This window comes from Sminthopsis crassicaudata, chromosome 4 (genome assembly GCF_048593235.1).
Source record: "Sminthopsis crassicaudata isolate SCR6 chromosome 4, ASM4859323v1, whole genome shotgun sequence".
Classification (NCBI taxonomy): domain Eukaryota; kingdom Metazoa; phylum Chordata; class Mammalia; order Dasyuromorphia; family Dasyuridae; genus Sminthopsis; species Sminthopsis crassicaudata.
In genome coordinates, this window is record NC_133620.1 from 14609338 (window position 1) to 14632592 (window position 23255).

A 23255-nucleotide genomic window follows, 5' to 3' on the forward strand; every position below is an offset into this window, starting at 1 on the left:
GCCATTGGTGGGAGATAACGAGCAAGAGATTATGGTGGCCTTCCAACCACAGTCTGCAGCAAGCACTCGGTCTGGGGGCTGCAGATCTGTTTTTCAAGTATTTTTATAATTCCATTTCCATATATTTGGTTTCCTTTATAATCCTGCAGATTTTATGTAATCTATTTTTAAATCTAGGCTCCCCCAGTCTGCCAATCCTGGGGATCCGTGAACCCCCAAAGTCTTGATAAAATGAGAAGAGCCTATCAGGGAGGCTGATGATTAAATCTTTTGGGGTACAGCAGAGGTTAGGGGAGCTCAGTGCTTTTTGGGGGATCCTGGTTCATGTGTCCAAGGTAGTGATCTCTGTAGCCTGGCCCCTTGGGGGATGTCTTCTTTCTTTGAGAGGTGAAGCCCCCCCCCCAGCCCAGCCCACCCCACTCCCTCCGGGTCTTCCCGAGGCTTCGGCCTATCCGTCTCACTGAAAGCAGATAGCAGCCCAGTTCCCCGGCGAAGGAGGCCCCTTTGGAAATTGGCTGCAGGGATGACAAATGAACCCAGTGGGGGGTCCTACCCATCTATCTCAGGACAAATTATTAGTGTAATCGAGCTTTTACTTATGCATTTATCTGGTAATTATCAAACACTTACACGCAACAAAGCTAAGCCTCTGGGGCACTTTATGACTCCCCGCCCTGTGGGGGGCCTCCCGTTCATTTAGGAGGCTTCCCAGGCAAGTGGGGCGCTTTTGAGGGTGGGCGAGCGGGCAAATGCTGCGCCTGGCTCAGTAAAATACCCCCTTGTCGCAGAGAAGCCCTTCCCAACATAGTAAAGAGTGATTTTAACCACACTCATGTTTAGGTGTAGAGCTTTGGGAAACATTTTTCCTGGTGATTATTCCGTCCCTTCCTCCATTCTACTTCTGGGTCCAAGGTCATCTCTGAGGAACGAATGTCACAATTTTAGGTCCGTGTCCCCTAAATAGACCCCACAGGCCATCCTCCTCGTTTAATGAAGAGGAATTGGATTGAAGGACCAAAACTTCATGAAGTTAGAGCTGGAAAGGGCCCCACGGGCTCTAGCCCAAGTCCCCCCCTTTTTTGATAATTCATGAGCTGGGACTTACTTTTAGAAATGACCTTGCTCAGAGGATGGCCATTCGGGCCCTGAACCCACATCATCTAACTACGTCTTTATAACCGACTACCTTTACTATTATTTATTTTTCCATTTACTATTTTATTTTCACTACTTATTTCTTATGCATTTCTTACTATTCAGCGGACACTGGCCCGATGGTCAAAGCTAAACACATTTGACCTTGTCTGAAGGTCAGCTCATCTCCGTCCAATTCAGTTCGTCACCACTTCTTGGGAAGTGCTGATGCTGTACCCTGGTGCCTGTCCTCCCTATGCTTATGTCTATAACACCTTCACCAACCAGGGGAGATGCGAGGTGACCAATGGGAGGGGAGCCCACAGCCCCTGGGAATACTCTCGGAAGGAAAGCCCACTTACGGCCTGGCCGACGGGAGGACTTTCTATTCGGGAGCTCCTCCTAGCACCGAGCCCAGAATGAATACAGGGACACATACAGGGGCCATGGGTAAAAGCCCTTATTACATTATTGCATGTGAACGATTGCTGGAAATGTCATCATGAGATTCTAAGTGAGTAATGAATTTAAAAGGATGCTATTAGACCAATTTTACAGATGGGGAAACTGAGTCTTAGAGAGGTTAAGTGCTTGCCTGGGTTTGGAGAGTTAGTAAATGTCAAATTAGAATTAGAACCCAGACCTTCCAAGCCAGCCTTTTCTCAATGTCGTGGTACTTTTGGGGGAAGAGAAGGATTTTCAAGGGGTAGAAACAAGGAGGAGAAAGAAGATGGAATGGAGGAACACTGGGTAGGGCAGTTTTGGGAGTGACAAAGGGAGTACTGTGAAAAAAGGCTAGAAAAGGAGTTTTATTGAAGCATCAAGTAAACAAGGGAGTTGGTTTTTAAATGCAAGAAGGCATTTTCTCCAACAAAGATCTCCCAACAAGGAAGAGGAGCGATGAGAGACCATGTTAGAGCCTCGTTATTGACAGGTGAAACCCTCAGCTGACCAATCCTGGATTGGTTCTGTTTCTCCAGGGCGGATCCCGATAAGTACCAGTAAAAGCTGGTATCACTATTACCGCTACTGGTTACCATCACCACAACCAGCATTATTAGTACTCCCACCATTGCTACCACTGCTATTACCATTACTACAATTACTACTACTAGTACTGCTGCTATTCTACTACCAATATCACTATTACCGCTACTGGTTACCATCACCACAACCAGCATTATTAGTACTCCCACCATTACTACCCCTGCTATTACCATTACTACAATTACTACTACTAGTACTGCTGCTATTCTACTACCAATATCACTATTACCACTACTGGTTACCATCACCACAACCAGCATTATTAGTACTCCCACTATTACTACCACTGCTATTACTATTACTACAATTACTACTACTAGGACTGCTGCTATTCTACCACAAATAGCACTATTACCGCTACTGGTTACCATCACCACAACCAGCATTATTAGTACTCCCACCATTACTACCATTGCTATTACCATTACTACAATTACTACTACTAGGACTACTGCTTTCTACCACAAATAGCACTATTACTGCTACTGGTTACCATCACCACAACCAGCATTGTTAGTACTCCCACCATTACTACCACTGCTATTACCATTACTATAATTACTACTACTAGGACTACTGCTTTCTACCACAAATAGCACTATTACCGCTACTGGTTACCATCACCACAACCAGCATTATTAGTACTCCCACCATTACTACCATTGCTATTACCATTACTACAATTACTACTACTAGGACTACTGCTTTCTACCACAAATAGCACTATTACTGCTACTGGTTACCATCACCACAACCAGCATTGTTAGTACTCCCACCATTACTACCACTGCTATTACCATTACTATAATTACTACTACTAGGACTACTGCTTTCTACCACCAATATCACTATTACCGCTACTGGTTACCATCACCACAACCAGCATTATTAGTACTCCCACCATTACTACCCCTGCTATTACCATTACTACAATTACTACTACTAGTACTGCTGCTATTCTACCACCAATATCACTATTACCGCTACTAGTTACCATCACCACAACCAGCATTGTTAGTACTCCCACCATTACTACCACTGCTATTACCATTACTACAATTACTACTACTAGTACTGCTGCTATTCTACTACCAATATCACTATTACCGCTACTGGTTACCATCACCACAACCAGCATTATTAGTACTCCCACCATTACTACCCCTGCTATTACCATTACTACAATTACTACTACTAGTACTGCTGCTATTCTACCACCAATATCACTATTACCGCTACTAGTTACCATCACCACAACCAGTATTGTTAGTACTCCCACCATTACTACCCCTGCTATTACCATTACTACATTTACTACTACTAGGACTGCTGCTATTCTACCACCAATATCACTATTACCGCTACTGGTTACCATCACCACAACCAGCATTATTAGTACTCCCACCATTACTACCACTGCTATTACTATTACTACAATTACTACTACTAGTACTGCTGCTATTCTGCTACCAATATCACTATTACCACTACTAGTTACCATCACCACAACCAGCATTATTAGTACTCCCACCATTACTACCACTATTACTATTACTATTATTATATATACTTTCCATTACTTATTACTACTCTGTTCCTTATCCTAGATAATGTTTTGCCTTTTCTTGGAGGTGTGGGAATGAATGTGTCTCAGTTTACCTTTCTGTTAAATTTGCCTATTCTATAGTGTTAAAATTTTTGAACGAGAAGAAGCCTTAAAGTTCACTTAGTCCAACCTCAGAGGTAAAAAGAGGTGATGAGTTTCCTAAGGTCACACATACAGAAGGGGGCAATTTTTGGACTGGAGTTCAAATCTCTGGGCTCTCAGTCAGGGCTCTATCTAATATACTTTGTTGCCTTATGATTTTAAACTCCATTCAGGGCCATTGTTCAACAAAGCCAAGGGAAAATAATTAAAAGAAGCCTTAGTTGATACTGAGACCACCCATGACTGTACAGTACTGCACATAGGGAACAATGGCACTTCTTCCACTTTTCAGTGTATTCTTGGAAGCAGAGAATGATGAACGGACTGATCAGTATGTAAAAGTAATGTTTCTCACAACAGCCAAATGGTGAATTGATTTTTTCCTAAGGAAGTCAGATATGATTTCCCCAAACTGGATTTTGGTTGGATGAAATGAAAACTTTTTAACAATTAGAACTAATCCAGAAGTGAATGAATGAGATGCCCAGGGAGATAGGGGGCTTCCTCCGACTGGCTTGGAGGGGCCCTTGTTGGGGGTTTGGTAGGGTGGGTTCTTGTTTAGGACTGGACTGGACTAGACCTCTTCCAAATATCCCTCAGCTCTCAGATGTTGTCGTTTTATAATGAGTGCTCATGAGGTTTAATTTAGGCTCCATTATCCCTCTTCTCCCAATCTCCTTAGTAATTCCTTAAGCAATGATAGACGTTGATAGCCCAATAATAGCCCAAGACAGCTGGGCTTCCGAGGCAGGATCATCCTTTGCCATAGAAGAAGTGCTTTTCTAGATTTGGGATGGACTCAAAGACTTCTGAGCTCTGTTCCAATGCTGAACTTCATTGACTTTTAGGGTGCCATTTTGCGGAACTGTTTCCTCTAGATTAAAGATTCTTAGCCGGGGGTTCAAAGTGGATAGTTTTCAGGCAATATATGTATGAACTTAAATAGAAAAAAAAAATGACATCGTTGTTTTCATTAAATTCTAACTAAAACTGAGCGTTTTTTTCCCAATAATTTAAAATGTGATTCAGAAAAAGGGTCCAGGAGCTTTTCCATAAATGTGCCAAAAGGGATCCCTGATGTACAAAGATAACCAGTTTTAGAAAAGGGCTATAGATTGTAGAAATAAAATTGAGATCCACTAAAAACCAAGAGAGAAAGGCTGACTTTCTGAGACAAAAGTCAGAGAAGATGAGAACCTCATTTTTCCACATGTGTTTTGGGATGCCCGTTGAGTCCCAAGTCCCACCTACACTAAAGAAAACCATCATCTCTGCTCTTAAGCAAACCAATGAGTATTTTTCTCTTGACTGTTCAAATTAAGTGACTTGCCGACATTTGCCGGAGGCTAGGAGCGTGACCTTAGAGCAAAATACAAATCATGCTCGCCACGGACACATTTTAATAATCAACTTGAAAAATGCACAAGACCCCAAATGATGGAAATATTACAATGAGAACCAGACAAGCTATCTACCATTTCAGAAGGAAGCAGGGAGCAGGAAAAGCTTTGGGCTGCTCTCATAAAATAATGGACAGAGAGATGAAGATTTGGGGAAAAGAGGAGGGAAAGCCTCTGGTGGCAAAAAGAAGGGACCCAGCAGGGAAATGGTCTTGTGTTCCATAAGCATGATGATCACCTAACCGTGGGCACTGAGGAGTTCTTGCCCTGCTTTTTGGTTCAGCATTGATCCTACACCCCCCTCACTCCTGTTCTTCCCACAGTGCATCTCTCTGTAAGAGCATTCCCACAAGCCATTTTCTTAAGCACATCCTTCGGTTTGGAAGAGCTCAAGCCTGTGTCTGGGTCACTGGAATGACCCAGGGATCCCTAGGCCTAAGAAGGCATGTCTGGAAGACCCCGACGGGTGGGTGGCTGCCGCACACGGGTCCCCGGGGAAACCTCACCTCTGGGTCCTGTAATGACAGGCCGATGATGCTGTGTGAAAGCCGTTCCCAGGGAGGAGGTCTGTGACGGCGAGGGGCTGCTGAAACCAGACTTCTCCGACTTCTTCAGTGTGGTTGGCGATGGCATCCCTGGCAAGAATGATCGACAAGTTCCATTTAATAAGGCGAGCTCAAGACCCACAGGACAACGCGGCAGGCCAAAGGCTGGAGGGGCAGCCCCAGGAAAGTGCACGGACACACCGAACTGAACCAGGCAGCACACGGAAGCCCTGCGCTTGGGGTGGGCTTGGGGCTCAGATTGTGGACTGACGGCAGGAAGGGACTGGGTCTTCCAAAGGAGGCAATGGGAATCCCAAACGTCACCCAGAGGGAGTGGACAGCTGACTGTCCACCTTCCCACCACCAACCACCATATGCTTTCCTCTCTGAGCTTTTTAGGACCGATATTTATTGGTCATTGTTTATCACAACTATTCACAGAAAAATGGATATTTCTCAGGCTCCATGGAAGTCATCAGTAGGAGTGTAGGATCTCCCTGCTATGGGTACATGGTAAAATGGAAAGAGCTCTGGATTTGGAAGCTGGAGGCCTGGGTACAAATCCTGGCTAACCCTTACCAACAAGGTGACTCTTGGGCAAGACAATGACCGTCTCCAAGACTCTGCTCCTTTCCATATCCAGAAAGTAAGGCGGTTCAACTGTGAAATCATAACAGTTGATATCTACAGAGTGCTTTAAGGCTTGTAAAGAACTTTATATGCATTATTTCATTTGCACACATTATCCTGGATAATCTTAGAAAGTCACCTTATCTTTGGTGGGAGGACTGAGTTCCCTCACTGAGAAAATGAAGGGTGAGATGACAAGGCCTCTTGGATCTCTTCCTCTTCTGCCCTCTGACCCTATTAACCTATAGCCTTGCAGAGTGCAAGACCTAAGCAGAGTGAGATAGGGGAATTCATAAACCTATACTTGCCAATTGCCATTCTGAGTGCATTTATGCTAAAATCATTTCTGATCAGTGGCCCTTTTCTAATGTACAATTTGGAAATGTAACTTTTAAAAATTAATTTATTTAAATCTTAGAATCATAACCCTAGAGATTATCTAGCCTAAACCCCCCTCACTTTTATAGCTGAAAGAACAAAATCCCGAGGAAGGTGAGAGATAAACAAAATAGCCCGATCAAGTTCCAAAGCCGAGGACGTGGGGAGAGTTTGGGTTCAAAGTCAGATTGTCTGAGCCCAAAGTGTTCTTTTTGCTCTACCGTGTCTATTGCCTATGGAAATTAGGAAGAGGACGCTCCAATGTCATCGCGTTATCTCAGTGTTGTTCTCCCACTCAAAGCTAAGTTTCCCTAGCCATTCTGACAGCAGCAGCTCTGACTAGCACACCCCATCCCAAGCCTTCCCATTTCCGTTAAAGCCGTAGAAAATGAGATGTAAGAAAGCCCGTCAAAACTGAAAGGAGAGTGCTAAAGGGTTTAGACGGTGGCCCCGAGCGATGGGTGGCTCTTTTAATTCAAAGTCAACATGGCAGAAGAATCCAATCTCAACGGAGGAGTGCGCTTGGGTATGAATTCTCTCTGGGCGACAGTCATGGATCGGAGATGGGATGGAGTCTGACTGCCCACCCTTCAACCCCCAACCTCCACATGCGTTCCACCCTACCTGTCTGAGCTTTTTAGGACCAATATTTGGTGGTCACCCTTCAACACAGCTATTCACATAAAACTTTATATCTGATTTTTTATGTTCTCTAAGAGACAGAAAGCACAGCTCTCCGCAAAGTGCTCTGAGGATCAGTCAAATGCTAAGCTCGGCCAAGTTTTAGGGCGCAGAATTTCACACTTCCCCTCTTCCTTGAGTTCCCTCTGGATGCCTCTCGGTAGCAACCTAGCAGAATATGACTCCAAAGAGAACGACATCTCCAATATTGAAGCATACACACACGTTTGAATAGAAGAAGGAATATGGAACAGAGAGTTGGCCACAGAGAAAGGAAGTTCTGTGTCCAGATTCTACTTTTGGCTACTTGGGTCTGGATTAATCATTTAGCATCTCACATGATTCTATAAAAGGAAAAGTTACAAACAAATGCAAATCTATATTGAGAGAAGGGCATCTTTCATTGTGAGTTTTTGTTCAGTGGGGTTTGACTCTTCATGATCCCATTTTGGATTTTTTTTTTTTTTGGGCAGAGATATGAAAATGGTTTGCCATTTCTTTCTCCAGCTTATTTTATAGATGAGGAAATCAAAGTGGGAAGTGACTTGTCCACGATCACACAGCTAGTAAATGTCTGAGGCCAGATTTGGACTCATGAGTATGCGTATTCCTGGTTCTCTATCTACTACCTCATCTAGCTGCCCTTTTTTGGGAAGTTACCAATAGAAATTTGTATTAAAAATGGAAAATGTGATTCTACTACACAAATTTATTAGTGAAATTTTAGAAAATATTTTCCTCAGAGTACATGGTCAGTTACATTTAAATTTCAAGAGCGTTTTGGGAAAGCTGTTATAGCCTCCCAGTTTGACTCAGCATTGCCAACACGGGAAAGTCAGCGGTGTGACATAGACTTGGAAGTATGGTAATCTCCTATCCTGAGGCACTTTCACTGGAACATATTAGGGAAATGGTTTTAAATATCCCTCAAAATATGTAGGAGAACCATCATCCAAAATGGAAATGAGCCACTCGATTCATTAAACCTGCTTTGGGCCCGTCATTCCTGGTTAATTTGTCTGACATATTCTCATTTTATGGATTCAAAATTAAAAAGGCTAGTCTACTTTAGCTCATGTGTTGACAGCAAGAGAACATGAAAATTAAGTATACTTTGTAATCACAAATGGACTTCCATTCATAATTTTACCTGTTAAAAATCAGCTCCCCGTTACAAAAAGTGTGTGGATTAATATGACAATAAAGAAGTTTCACAAAGCATACCTGGACTATTGAAGGGCTTGCCTTATAATATTTAAAAAAATTTTTTTTTACCTAGAATATACTATATACTATGAGATATTGAATATGTATGGGAATGCCTGCCATCTAGGGGAGGGGGTGGAGGGAAGGAGGGGAAAAACTCAGAACAGAAGGGAGTACAAGGGATAATGCTGTAAAAAAAAATTTACCTATGCATATGTACTGTCAAAGAAAATGTTATAATTATAAAAATTAATAAAAAACAAATTTTTAAAAATTTAACATTAATTTTATAATTATATTTTTATGATATCTTAATACGTAAAAAGGACCATATTCATTCCTTTATTATCTACACCTGTGATTTCACTGGGGTGGGAAACACTCAGGTAGGAGCCATGGCTAGAACCCAGGATATGGCTGAAATGACTCAAAAACAGGAACAAACTTCCTGCATCGATACTCACTGTATCTCTGTAATTTATAGGCTCGGAGAATGCGGAATTAGAAGGTGACGGGATCGATCACACAGTCAGTATGTGAGAAACACACAACTGAACCCCCTCATTTTCATAGCCTCAAGGCTGGGTCTCACGCTCTTCACTATACTGTCTTAAAAACCCCAAGTTTTATAAAAAGATAAGCATTCATGAGCACAGGAAATTTACTTTCTCAACATCGGCTGACGCTTTCCTTATGACACGAAGTCTTAAAGAGCTGCTTAGAGTGTTGAAGAAATCCAAGGCTACAAGTGAGTCACAGAACCATGATCTGAACCAGATCCTTGGACTTTAAAAACAGAACTCTTCCCCCTGTTGTTGTTCAGTCACGTCCGACTCTTCATGACCCCCTTTGGAGGTTTCTTGGTAAATGGTGATTGACTGTTTATTTCTTCAGCTCATCTTACATATGAGGAACCTGAGGCAAACAGGATTAGGTGATTTGCCCCGGGTCCAGCTAAGGGTCCAGGGTCTGAGGCTGCATTTGAACTCAGGCCCTCCCGTCTCTGGGTCCAGTGGTCTTCCTGGCTGCCATATTGCTCCCCCTATATTCTGGCTTCTGTCCCCATCGTCTGACCAGAGGAATTCTCTATAATAAATCTAAGGACCTCCTTCCTTCAAATCTCTGCCTTTTCCTCTGTGTGCACCAGCCTGGAGCGTCTGCAGCCCTTGGGGCTCTGTTTCTCCTGGAAATTCTTCCCTACTCAGTTCAAATTTCTATGGGATTTTAAGTTTTTTCTTCCTTCAAATGGTCTTGGGAGGTGAGCAATGGAGCCATCTCTGTCCCTACTATATAGGAGAGGAGCCATTTGTAAGTGACAGAGTCTAGACCCGAACACACGTCCCAGGACCATGGTATATAAGGAACAATTTCATGAACGGGAAGAACTCTGGTTTGGGAGTTGGGACTTAGCCGTTCATTTCACTTTTCAGCATCCTTATTTGTGAAAAGGCAATAATAATTCACTCTCGCCCTGATAGAATTATGATGAGAAATAGCATTCAGGATCAGACCAGAGATTTCACTGACATAGGGAAATTCACAGCCAGGAAACTCCCTTTCTCAGGGCAGTGCAGGCTGGCACTTTCTCTGAAGCTCAGAGCCTCTGTCCCCCATCAACCCTCAAAATGGCATTTCTGTGCTTCAGAGGGTGGCCAAAGTCCCCTGTCAGGGTCCCCCCACGTCAAGCTCACTCTCCCCGAAACCACATTTGGCCCTTAGAGGCATAAAAGGCAAAGTGACCCCAATGCCCTTCCTCAAGCCCTCCCTCTACCCAACCATTCGGAATCCCTTTCTTTTCAGTTCACAGTTTGCATTTCTTCCAGCCAATCCCCCCACCACTGATTTAAAGCTGCCTTCATTTAACAACTTCCCACAACCCCACACGAACCGAAGTGAGTCACAGCTGTGAATAAGAAATAAAAAAGAAATTAAGAAGGAAAAAAAAAAACTCACACCGGTAATTAATTTCAGTCCCCATATGAAGCAAACTTCCATATTTTTATAACAACAATTCCACAGCTAGGTCTTGAAGAAAGTTCCCTGGGGATGGCAAGAATGGGGAGCATGTCTCTTTGTTGGAGAGTGAAAAGGACCTATTTTTAGAGAGTCAGAGAAGCTAAAATATTAATGGGAAGAGAGGACTTCCCTTAAACCGATCACGGCAAAATACAATTATTTCCCACAGGCAGAGGCAATGGAAAGGAAGGCTGGATGGTGAATAAAAATGGAGAAAAAATCCTGTTAGTATGGAAGATGTTGAAGGAATCCTTCAAAAACTCATTCTTGTGTGAAAATTACCCCAGGAAATGCTGCTAAGGTCAGCAAGACCTTGTCTTATCTGCTGTCTAAGTGCCGGTCACGTAATTCAAGTCGCCACCAAGAAGATTTAACTAGCACGCCCAACTTCCTTCAAAGTTCCCCAGCCATGCACCATAACTCCAGGCGCTATCATTTCCACTCCCGAGGCTTGCCAGGCTCAAGGAAGGACCCTGGGCAAAAACAGCAACGCCTGCAATTTTTGTTTGACTTTGAAGCTCAATGCTGAGACTGGATGAAGATTGAGCTCTCAAGGAGGCTGCTGGGGGGGTTGGAAGCTTGGAGTCTAGAATCCAAGCAGAAAGACAACCGCTCTCCTCTTCTAGGCACTTTACAGTTTGTAAACCAGATGAGGGAGTGAGACAAAGACCAAGGAGAAGGGGAAAGGGAAAGTTGGGGTGCTCAAGGAGATAGATGTGAGTAGATGCTTCTGAGATATTTTCCATCTGAGAGAGTAAGACACTGAAAAGGTGGCGCAGTCAGCAAAAGGCTGAAAAAACCCATTAGCAAATTTTAACTGGAAAGTAAACTCCTTAAGCATCAGTCATTTATTATATTTCTATCCCCTAGCACATAGTCGATGCTAAATAAATGCACATTGGTTATTTGGTTTCTTGATCTCAGTAGAGCTATCATTATTATTATTATTATTACCCTTATCATTACCATTATTATTATTTCCATCCTACTGATGAGGAAATAGCATCTCCTGGAAACTGAGAATCACAGCATTTGAAATTTTATCTAGTTTGAAAGTATTTATTTAGTATTTTATTCCTCAAATTTATTAGTATTTTATTTAGTATTTATTTATTTACTATTTGAACGTATTTATCTAGTTCAATTTCCTGTTTTCTAGAGAGAGAAACTGAGGCACACAGAGTAGAAGTGACTCAGAAAATAAGGTGAACAATAATAATAATAAATATGCTAATATCCTCAAGAAGCCCCATGTCCATATTCTTTAAGAGTTTACAAGGCTTTTTATGAAGTAGATAATGCAAGAATGGCTCTAATTTTACAAATGAGAAAGGTAATGAAGGGAGAGTTTAAATGATTCATTCAGGGGTCTTTAGCAAGTCACCTCTATACCCTGGACCTCAGTTTCCGTATTTGTAAAATAAGATGGAGTAAGGAGGCCTGCCTCTATAATTCTGGGATTCCTGAGGGTTGGGATCCCAAAGAGCTATAAAGATGTACATTTTGAGGGCCAAGGGGGAAGGACCCAGAGGTTTGGAAATATAAATTTCTCCCTATGTACATGACAAGGGGTCAGCCACACTTTGCTGGAAGAGCTCTTGGGAAGGGAAGGCAGCCAAAGGCCCAGAGTGGACCAGCTGGAAGTCCTAAGTTTTTCCCAATATCAAGCCCAGCTCTACCTTTCTGAAATCTCCCCATATTATTCCTGATTCTAATTTTGGGGATCAAACAGGGCAGGTCAAACCGGCTCTCCACATCCCATTCTTGCCCCTAATACTTGAAGGCCTCTCTCATGTCCCATATGAGCCCTTTCTTCCACGTTAACACCCTCAGCTCCATCCATCAATCTTCATGACTCAAAGCTTTTCTACCACTCCTGGAAAGCCTATAGTTTATCCAAGTCCTCCATAAACTTACTGCCTCACCTAGAACTGAATATGAATCTCTGGCTCCTTCTCACCGGGGCAGAGAACAGAAGGGTCCTTCCTTCTTTAGTTAGTCCTGGCCTCTAAACCTTCCCTGACACAGGCCATGATTGCTTTAGCTTTTGATGGGCAGACCCCTTGAAAGGCCACAGCCAGTAGTCTTAGTTTAAGGGTATGATGGTGACCATCCCCAAACAGTTCTGTGATGCTTCGTGTCTAAAACTAAAAGGAAAAAAGAGGTTCTGGTATCTCAGCGCTAAGATGCAAACAGTTTCCTTCACCCACGCTTCCCATTTGGGTTTCTTGTCACCAAAACACCCTCTAGATTAATGTCATTTATCCTAATGGCAGCAACTAATCAGCTCAAGTGACAGAAGAGAAAAAGCCAGATATTCAGCCCACTCTGGGCTACGACGTGAAAATGGTTCAAAATAATTCTGGCAATGGCAAGAACACAGCGAGACGATCTGAGTTTCAAGCTTTATGTGCCCACTGCTACTTAATGCATGTCCAAAAGGGTTCCCCCCACCTCTCCACAAACACATTATGGTTCTATAAATAAACACCGAGTGACCAAAAAAAAGGGCCTTATGGACCTATGGCTTCTTCAGCTGCTGAATGGATGATTTGGAAATGATAAGGGCAGAGGTCAGTCAGGAAAAAAATGAAATGCAAAGTTTTCCAATGGGATCCATCATTTTTTTCCCCTAGAAAAAAGTGGGTCTCTGTGCAAGAGAGGAAGGTATTCTGCTCTTGGAAGCGTCTTCTGCTTTCAGGGCATGCACAGAGATGCCTGCAGTATGGCTAGAATGAAAGATCTGCATTTTCTGACGGACAGTCCCAAGAGTTGCTGGGAAATCCAAGACCCCAAAATTGGTTCCTATGGATTTAGATTCAATTAAGGAAGGGCCAGTTGGCAGAAAGTCCCCAAGGGAAGATTTCCTGGGAAACCATGGACGGCCCCCAAAACTTAACTTATAGGGAGACTTGAAGCACAGCAAGTTCCCAGTAAATACCCTAGTGATTGGATTCTGATGAGGTTTTATGTGGGGGCAATGGCAGGAGATCTAACTTTGGAGGCCGAGGTCCTGAGTTCAGATTCTAGCTCCTGATATTCTGGTGAACTTGGATGCATACATCACGTGACCAATATGGGTTCAGAGTTTGGACTGGATGGTTGTAAAGGTTCTTTCTAAATTTCAGTCTATGACCGAAGAGCCATTCGAACATGGTAGAGTCTTGTGTCCATCAGGACCAGGAATGATTCCAAGTAAATGAAGCTGGCTATCACCCAGAGAGAGATTTTAGAACGTTTCTCAGACAGAGCAGACAGAGGCTAAAAAGAACTAGAGATTAAGGCACTATTCTGATGCAGTCAAACCACGAGCGGCCATCGCTGATGGGAGGCTGGGAGTTTTTTGGGTAACCTGACCTCAGGGAAATCGGAGACTAAAATGAGACTCAGTTTCCTCCTCTGCAAGCTGAGGGAATTGGATTAACCATCCCCAGTTTCCTTCCATTGCTGAATCCCATGCAAAAATGGTTACCCAGTGCCTGCTTTTCACAGAACTGTGTTATTATCTTAAGAGCAAAGCACTGGGGAAAATTGTGGGAGGGGGGCCACAGAGGGAGGAAGATAAGTCTGTGAAATTGTGAAAGCAACGCTGAGGACGGCAGAGTCTCACATCATTCTGGAGTTTACATGGCTTTCATTTTTCCCTTTTAAAATGTACTGATTGAACAAACCGAAGGGTTCTATGAAGAAGCAGCGTTTCAGGGAAACAATTTAGTGTGGACTCTTCTGGATTTGGGGGCCTAGGGGGTTTAATCCCTGTGCAAAATGAAGGTTTCAAAGAATACTTTGGTGCTGAGATGTCCAGTCTCACTGACTACAGAAATGTGCTCTTTTAGAAGTCTGAGTTAGTTTGCTTTTTGAATTAGGATTGGAAAAACAAATCCCAACTATGGGATGCTAGAAAGGTGATTATTCCCCAAATCTTTAACCAGAGAAATTTGTTCCTAAATAATGAGGATGACATCTACATCCTCCTCCTCCACTTTCTACAACCACTGTTATTATGACTACCAGGGATGGGCCGTGGAGCTGAAATTTCCTTCATATGGATAAGGAGATTCTCCCTACCAGTTCAGGTTGGTTCATTCTCTGGGATTGATCACATAAAGGATTGCTTAAGGGCACACAGTCAGCATGTGTCAGAAGCTGGGTTTGAACTCAGGCTTTCCTGGCTCCATAGCTGGTTTCCTCTCTACGACACCATGGCTGCCTCTAATCGACCATCATCATCATCCACCATGATCATTCATTCCCTACATTTATGAACAATCAGTTTTTGCCTTTGAGGTAAGAGAGACCCAGCCACTATTGTTTCAGGCAAAATATGAAAAGTGAAATTAGTTAGGTGGCTGGTTTATCTAGGGGATGAAACTTGAAGATTATGCAGGAAGATGAGAAAGAAGCTCTGGAGAGAGAATTCATGGATGGCCCCGTGAACTCCCTGGATATCCAATCAGTGGCAGGAGCAGTACATGATGATGGATGCGGAGGCTTTAGGGGAGGATGGGGGGGAAAGTCCTCCAGATGAGAAAATGAAATGGTGGGTTGACATCTGTATCAATAGAATCAATCTGAAACAATAGATCAATAGAGATAAACCATGGGAGGAAAACAAATCAAAGTGAGTTTGCATTGATCAAATGTTAATTACTCAGGATTCAGAGCAAGGAGCTGTCACATGCACTGGGATCCTGGGGTCAGAAGCGGACTCGGGAGAAGGCTCCTGGCTGGGCTTGCCTCATGTTCTCCACTGAGGAGTCCAGAGGGGCCTTGGACACTCCAAGAGTGCCCTAACTTTATTTCAAGGAAAAATTAGAAACTGATTGAAACATTGTAGAGAGGAGAGAAATATAATTTTAAGCCTCTTAAAATTGCTTGAACTGTGAAATCATGTAATGATCACTCGAAAGGGTTCTGTCAGCTGGAATCGACACGGGCCCCTGTCAGCATTTTCCTCTGAAACCTTATTATGGTGGAGCTTTTGATTTCTCATCTCTGCACGATGTTCTTCCCCCCAAATAAACCACCACGACCTCCACCTGTTATCCAGTGAAGTCTGCCTGTCATCCCTCAATAAACTCCATTCTTTCCCTTCAAAGGCCTTTGAGGCACAGGGAAAGTAGGAAGATTCAGTTGTGCAGTGATCCACATTGAAGGCACTTTATAACGACACGGCAGTTCAGAGCCCCTGCCACCAGCAAATTAATTTCAAAAGCAGGCAGTGCCTGTGAAAGCTGAAAGGGGGCAACATATTTCATCATTTCAACGTGAGATGTTTCACAGAAATAGGTCTCCCTTCTTTTCCTCCCTCCCTCTCCTTCCCTTTGTGTTCCTCTTTCTCTCTCTCCCTCTCTCTCTCTGCCTCTCCTCTTTTTGTCTCTGTCTCTTTCTCCCTCTCTCCCTTTCTCTCTTTCTCTCTCCTTTCTTTCTTTCTCTCTCTCCTTTCTCTCTTTCTCTCTCTCCTTTCTCTCTCTTTTTCTCTCTCCTTCCTCTCTGTCCATCTGTTTCTCCTTTTCTTTCTCATTTGCAGCCCTCCCTCACTTAAATCCAATTCACTTGAACATCATAGCATCCCCTCCCTAATGTCATAATCCTCTTTGAGAACGAAGGGCGAACAACAATAAGAATCTTTCTGATTTAATGAAAGGGACGGTGGGTCCCATCTAGAGTTACGAAATCCTTGGAAAACTGCATCCTGGGATGCAGAGAGGAAGACCTTGAGTTTACAAAGAGACACACAAAATCTGAACCTGAAGCAACACCCGGCGGCCCTGTTTGACGTGGAAACGCTTTCATACCCAGCTTCAGCCAGTCAGCTTCTCCGGGCTCTTCCCCCATTCTATGTTCCCAGACAAACCAAGCCACTTGTTTGTGGGTTGTGGGGCCCACCTCCACGCCTTAGCCCTCTGCCTGGAATCCTTTCCCTTTTGCTTCTTGGAATTTCTAATTCCCCTTTCAAGGCTCTTTTCTCGTATCAAACATTTCCTAATTGCCCAATTGTTAGTGCCTTCCCTCATGGTGGTCAGTCAATAACCACCTACTATGTGCCTCGAACTATGCTACATGGCTGAGGATACTTAGAAAAACAAAAGAGCTTACAGTTTAACCAAGAGACAACATGTAACCAAATGGATACGATTTAGCCAGGAGCTAATCCACACAGGTAGGGTGCTGGGGCTAGGGGCAAGGAAAGGCTTCCTGAAGGTGGGATTTGGGCAGAAGCTTGGAGGAGGGGGGATGGGGAAGGAGACCACCACACACATGGGGAATATGCCCCAATTCTGCAGCTCTATCCTGCACCTACCCTCAGTGACCCGATGCAGCCCCCGCTAGGATGGAAGTTCCTTGAAGGGAGGGTCTGTTTCATTTTTGCCCTCGTGTCTCCTTGGCACATAGTAGGCACTTAATGAATGCCTGTCTCCTGACTGTCAAAAGCTCGCTCACGCGGCCCTCCCAGCTGCCTGTCTGTAAATCAGGCTGAGAAGGATCTTATTACATCTCATAGCAGCATTTGTCATTTTCCCAAGTACAATATCTTGACAAAATAAGTGGTTTTCTCACAACAATGACATATCAAAAAGAGAGAAAAAACCCATCTCGGGGAAAGTTGGACTTTTCCTAGTGATTAATGCACCCAACAACAAAGAGACAGTGTCTGTCTAATTACATTAAATACTTATCTGCTCGGGATTAGCGGGGTGTCTCTGCTCAGCGTCACTCTTGGTGACAATGTAATGATAGGTCAGTTTACTTACGAGTGCAATTAGTAAAAACCATGCTGTTTTCTTACCCGCCTTCATATCAGGAAGTATTTTATTAAAGATAACTTCTCTGACCCCAAGGGGAAGGGCCTGGAGACATTTCTCCTCTCCATGGAGCTGATAAAGTGATCTAGAGGCTTTTTTCTTTGGGGGACGGCTGAACCCCAAAATGCTGAACCCCACTCAGATCCTTCGCTTGGAACAAGCTCCTTCTTCAGCTCCACTTCCCAGAATCCCTGACTTTATTCCTGATTTGGGACCAATGCCATCTTGTAAACGATACCTTTCCGGATTCCCCAGCTATCAGCAGCACCCCCGTGCTCCATTAGGATCACTTTCTGTTCAGGCAGCCACGTGGTACAGCGGAGAGAGGGCTGGGTCTAGAGCTAGGAAGATCCGAGTTCAAATGTGGCCTCAGCACTTACTGGTTGTGTCATTCTGGGCAAGTCAATTCCCTCTGCCTCAGTTTCCTTATGTGTAAAATGGGGTGATAACAGCACTTACTGATCAGTGTTATAAGGATATGAGAATATTTGTAAAGAGCTCTGCAAACCTTTATAAATTCTCATCATCATCATCATCGTTTGTATTAATAGCACCTACTTCCCATGAGTGTTGTGGGGATCACACGAGACAGCCCTGGGAAGGAGCTTGGCAAACTTTAACATGCTACATAAGTGCAAGTTACTATTATCGCTAACAACAATAACAAATGCTAGTTACTATTGCTACTAACAACAATAACTATTCTCGTTACTTTTTATATTTCTTTAGTTATCTGGGTATCTTCCGTAGAATACACGTTTCTTGAGGGCAGGGAGAAGTCATTTGCTCCCAAGCCCACTAAGGGCAGCTCTAGGAAATTTTCTTTCCCTTTTTTCTGGAGAATGTGCCTCCCGCTCACTCACTTATTGCTCCTCCTTCTGAGGTTGGGGGTCATCTCGTCTCCTCCTTCTACAGAGAAGCTCTACAAGAGATGAGCAGATGAACCCGGACGACAACCCAAGTTCCTTCACTCCCAGAGGAGCCCTCCCCGCTCCCCCGTTTGCTGGTCGGGATTCGGCCCAAGGCTGTGGACAGAGCCTGGGTTTGCGAGCTCCTCGGCTCTAACCCCAAGTCTCCTCGTCTTCTCAACTGTCTGGATCTTTGTTCCTCATCTGTAAAATGAGGTGGGTTGAACCAGATGCTCTTCAGGCTTCTCCCAGTGATAAATCCATGATTCAGTAAGTTTCCAATTCACACAAAGGCATTTTTTTGGCTACTTAGCCCAAATCATAAAGTTTAGGGATGGTTTAAACTAAAAATTGTTCCTAGCTGACATTTTCCTTGCAGACATGAGTTAGCACTCCAGTCTCACTTTCACACATCTTCTGGAACTAAATGAGGGTTCCAATCCTTTTAGAGAAACTTCCCAATCCAATCCGGTTCCTGGTTAGATGGATCCTTGTACTGTCTCTTAACAGTCATGCAATAATTCCGAGGAAAGGGACTGCTGCAAAACCTTGAAAGGGGCAATGGATTCACACAAGTGGAGATGGGCTCAATGTTTCTCAGGAGAAATAAGGGGACGGTGGCTGAAATCCAAAGATAGACTTTGGTACAATGGAAAAGGATGGCTCCTCTGGAGACCTGAGAGGACCTGGCTTGGAAGACGGACTCACCATTTAAGAGCTATAGGACTTTGGTTAAGATACAAACTCCCTGGGCCCCAGTTTCCCTATCTATAAAATGAGGGTGTTAGGCTAAGTGAAGGCTGAGGTCCTTTCCATATTTAGAATATGATCTTACCTGTCTTATGTGGAAAGGACCGAAGGTCAGAGAGGAAGATGGTGTCCTAACCATGTGGGATGCTTCTAAGCCCCATATTCTAAGGATCAGAGTTGTTAACAATAGACCGGGCTGCCGGAGCTGGACCCCCACTTGTTAATCTATCGTATAATTGGAATTTCTTTCATTAAGTCGGTCAGTCTACTTCCATTTATTGGATGCCCACTATGTATACGAGACATGGGCAGAATCAGATGATCAATGAAGTCCTTTGCACCTTTAAAATCCCACGATTTGGCAATAGGGCTGAGAACAACAGAGAGGTTAAACACCCTATTGAATAACAGAAGTAATACACTGGAAGATACTTGAGATCAGAAGTTGTATCCTTAAACACTCAGCACCATGCCTGGTGTTTAATTGACTAAACAATTAGAAGAACTGGGAGACATTTTGTCTGCAGAAAAGAGGGTGCAAGATACCACGATGACTGTCTTCAAGTATCTTAAGGGCTAAAGAAGGGTTAAATATGCTCTGAGACTTTCTCTTGTGGAGGGGAAAATTAGGACTGATGGACATCAGGAAGGAAGATTTCACTTCTCTACAAAAAGAAAGTTCTAAAACAGCTGGAGCCATTTGAAGAGGGAATGGATTGTGCTGGGTGATAGTGACTCCAAACTACTAAAGGCATTAAACAACTTTCCCAAAGTAGAATGGGTTGCTTTGTGAGGTAGAAGTCTGGAAGCTGGGGCCAGCTGACCATTTGTAAAGAATCTAGTGGAGGAGATTCTGGGGCAGAATGTGACTAGATTAGAAAGCCTTTGAGATTCTACAATCCCATTCTCAGTAGGTTAATGAATTCCCAAGGATACTCACGGAGAAATAGTAACTACAGAATGGGACCTTTTGGAAAAAAAAAAATCTATCTCCTTTTCAGTTTATTTATTTATTTGATAACTAATTACTGCATAGTTCAAAAAGATCGATGCTGATATTCATTAGCTAGTTAATACCTACTTTTAAAAAAACCTCAAGGAAGGAGATAGTTTCTTAGACTCGGTTAAAGTATTTCAATGCAGGTGGTTCTCCATATCTGGAATGCTCTCCTTCCTCTCTCTTGCCTTGGAGATTCTCTCAGTGCTTCGAGGATCCAATTTAGGTGCCAGCCCCTATACAAGATGCCCCCGGTAAGGAGTGCTCTCTTGAAATGACTTTGTACTAGTTGGCAGATACTATGTATCTACTTACAAATGTACATGTCGTGTTGCCCCCGGTACTATGTAAACTCCTTGAATTCAAGTACTGTTTATTTTTTGTCTTCACATTCCTAGAAACTAGCATAGAACCTTATCCAGGATAACTATTTAATAAGTGTTTAAGTTGAATTGAAATGTTACACTGACTTTTCAAACAATCAACATCTTAAATACTCGAAGCTGATGGAAACAGCATATCTGGAAAGGAGGAATAGATACATTAAAAGAAGTAAAATGGCTACTTTTAGTATTTTGATGATATGTTTTTAATTTATAAACAAAAATCACTTCTTTAGAGGAAAAAAAAAACAATTAAAATCATCACAAGGCCAATTCTTGGATAAATAAGACCTCAAAGAACAAAAGTTAAAGCAGCCAATTTAGAGCAAAGGACGGTGCATTGCAGCTACTTCTTAATATTTAAAAGCTTTCATCCACATTTAGAACTGTGTGTAAGCTGCCTCCATAGTCTCTAGACACTGGTGGAACACGAGACATCCACTGCAGCCATTTTGTTCAATCTCCTCTTTCTCCTTCAGGAAATGGCAGCAAAGCAGATGGTGAATACTGACTTGTGTGAGCCATAACTCAGTATAATATCCTGGAATTCATCAACCCTGAGTTCTAATCAATGCTAAGTGATTACTGGTTGGCTTGGCTAGAAGGGTAATATAATCTGGTTCTACACAGGACACATGAGATTCAAGATGGATTTCAGCTTCTCTGTCTGGGTGATTTCCTAACAATCTGAAAGCAGGGACTGCCTTCCTTTCATCAGGGGTAGTTGCCATACAAACAAGCCAAGCCAAGTCAAGAAGTTAGGAGTATTTCTTCCACAAACTAATTCGAAAATTCCGGCGCAAAGGGATTGGTTAAGTGACAAGGAACACCGGGCTGAATGGAAGGTGATCACTGAATGTTGGGCTCCTTGGGCTGAAGTTGACCTCAGAAGTGTCACACACACCTGAACCACGATTCCTCCTCTCAGATCCTCAAGCCAATTTACTCTACATCCATCCGATTACTCATTCCCCAAACAAGTCAACAAATCAGATCACCAAATATTTACCAATTGCCTACATGTGTCACACACAGTGTTGGGCACACGGAACGAAACAATCCCTACTGATGAGAGGCTTCCATTCTGATGGAGAAAACCACAGTCACAAATAACAGCATCTACGGGGAACACGTGGAAATAAGGACAATATTGTCTAAATAACAGGTGCTTGTAGGGAGGGGGCCAGGAAAGGCTCCATGTAGGAGATGATGCTTGAGCTTAAAGGAAGAAGGGAGTTCTGTGGGTCTGGGAAAATGGGGAAAAAAGCTACCCAATGTTAAGGGATACCAAAAAGGATGAGGAAAGGTTTTCAAAGTTCCCCAGTTTGGGAGGGAGGCTGCTCTGTCAACAAGTACTTCATTCTGAAGAGACAAGTCAATTACTGTGTTTAAATGAGTTCAGTCATTTTACTCCAATTTAATTTTTCATTATGTTTCAGAGATGGCTGGCTATAAAGCGACCATTTTCCCCTGGAATTTGTCCCCTCCCCCATTTCAGCAATCCATTTTCAGCAATCTTCAGCTCCTAGCACCTAGGTTTTTCCTTTTTCCATTTTAGTTCTTGGTGTTTCACTTAGGGATCCCATCAGGAAGGTCTCTGATTTACTCTGCTGATGGGAGTACTTCTCGTAATCTCCCAGGATGTAATTCACCCATCATCTCCAAATGGGTGCCATGCCTTTGATTAATTGATGAGTTGATGATGTGTTTGAAATCTTTGGATGAAAGGGGCTGGAGCTTGCAAGAGGCATTATTGTAATGTTCTGAGCTAGGCCCAGCTTCCCAAGCCCTTGCTCCAGCCCAGCAGAAACAGAGGGATATCCAAGGGAGCTGGCTGGGCATTTTGCCACCTCCCCTGGTTTTAAACATCTGAGTTGGGGGATAGGTTGATTAAAAATGGATGTTTACAACCAAGCAAGCTCCCTATCACTTTATAAAAACTTCAAGGAGTTGGAAAATCGTGTGCCCAAATATGATGATAAAGTTTTTCCTTTGGCTCAGTGATTCAAGGCAGGGTTGCCTAATGGCCATAGCCCTGGCTCAAACACGTTAAGTTAAATCCTAAACCTGACATTTACTACTTGTGTGACTTCAGGAAGTTACATCAGCGTCTCTGATTTCCTCAGATTAAAAATGAAGGGATTGGATTAGATGAAGGACAAAGCTTCTTTCCCGGTCTAAATCCATGCTTCTGTGACATCACTTTCTCTAACAACATGGAATAATGGAAAAGGCACTGGGAGGAGAGTGAAGGGATCCTGGATCTGCCCCCTGCCATCTGTAACTATGGGTGATTCAGGCACTGGCTAGCAGCAGTGGGTGAGATGCTAGAGCAGGGATTCTCAAACTACGGCCCATGGGCCAGATGCGGCCCTCTGAGGACATTTATGCAGCCCGCCGGGTTATGGCAAATGGGCTGAGGGGCGGAGACAGAGTGTGAGCTTTTGTTTTTACTCTAGTCCGGCCTCCCACAGTCTGAGGGGCAGTGAACTGGACCCCTATTTAAAAAGTTTGAGGACACACAGGACACGGAGAATGACAGAAACTGCTTCCAAGGGGTTCCCCCTCTGCTTGGGAGGAAGAAAATGGGCATTTGGAAGAGATTTTAAAGGCAAGAGTCAAGAATAATCAGGTAAAAGGAGGACAAGCTTCTTGTGAAGAGAGCA

The 23255-nt window shown here is 43.4% G+C and overlaps 1 protein-coding gene across 4 annotated transcripts in view; it reads right to left on the reverse strand.

Annotated features, from left to right (window-relative positions):
• The window catches only part of NFIA (nuclear factor I A), a 672686-nt gene that overhangs the window by 81399 nt on the left and 568032 nt on the right, over positions 1 to 23255 (reverse strand). For all 4 annotated transcript variants that reach the window (XM_074265783.1, XM_074265784.1, XM_074265782.1 and 1 more), the window contains exon 7: positions 5796 to 5924. In XM_074265783.1, coding sequence (XP_074121884.1) covers positions 5796 to 5924 — 129 coding nt within the window. The remainder of the gene's footprint in view (positions 1 to 5795; positions 5925 to 23255) is intronic.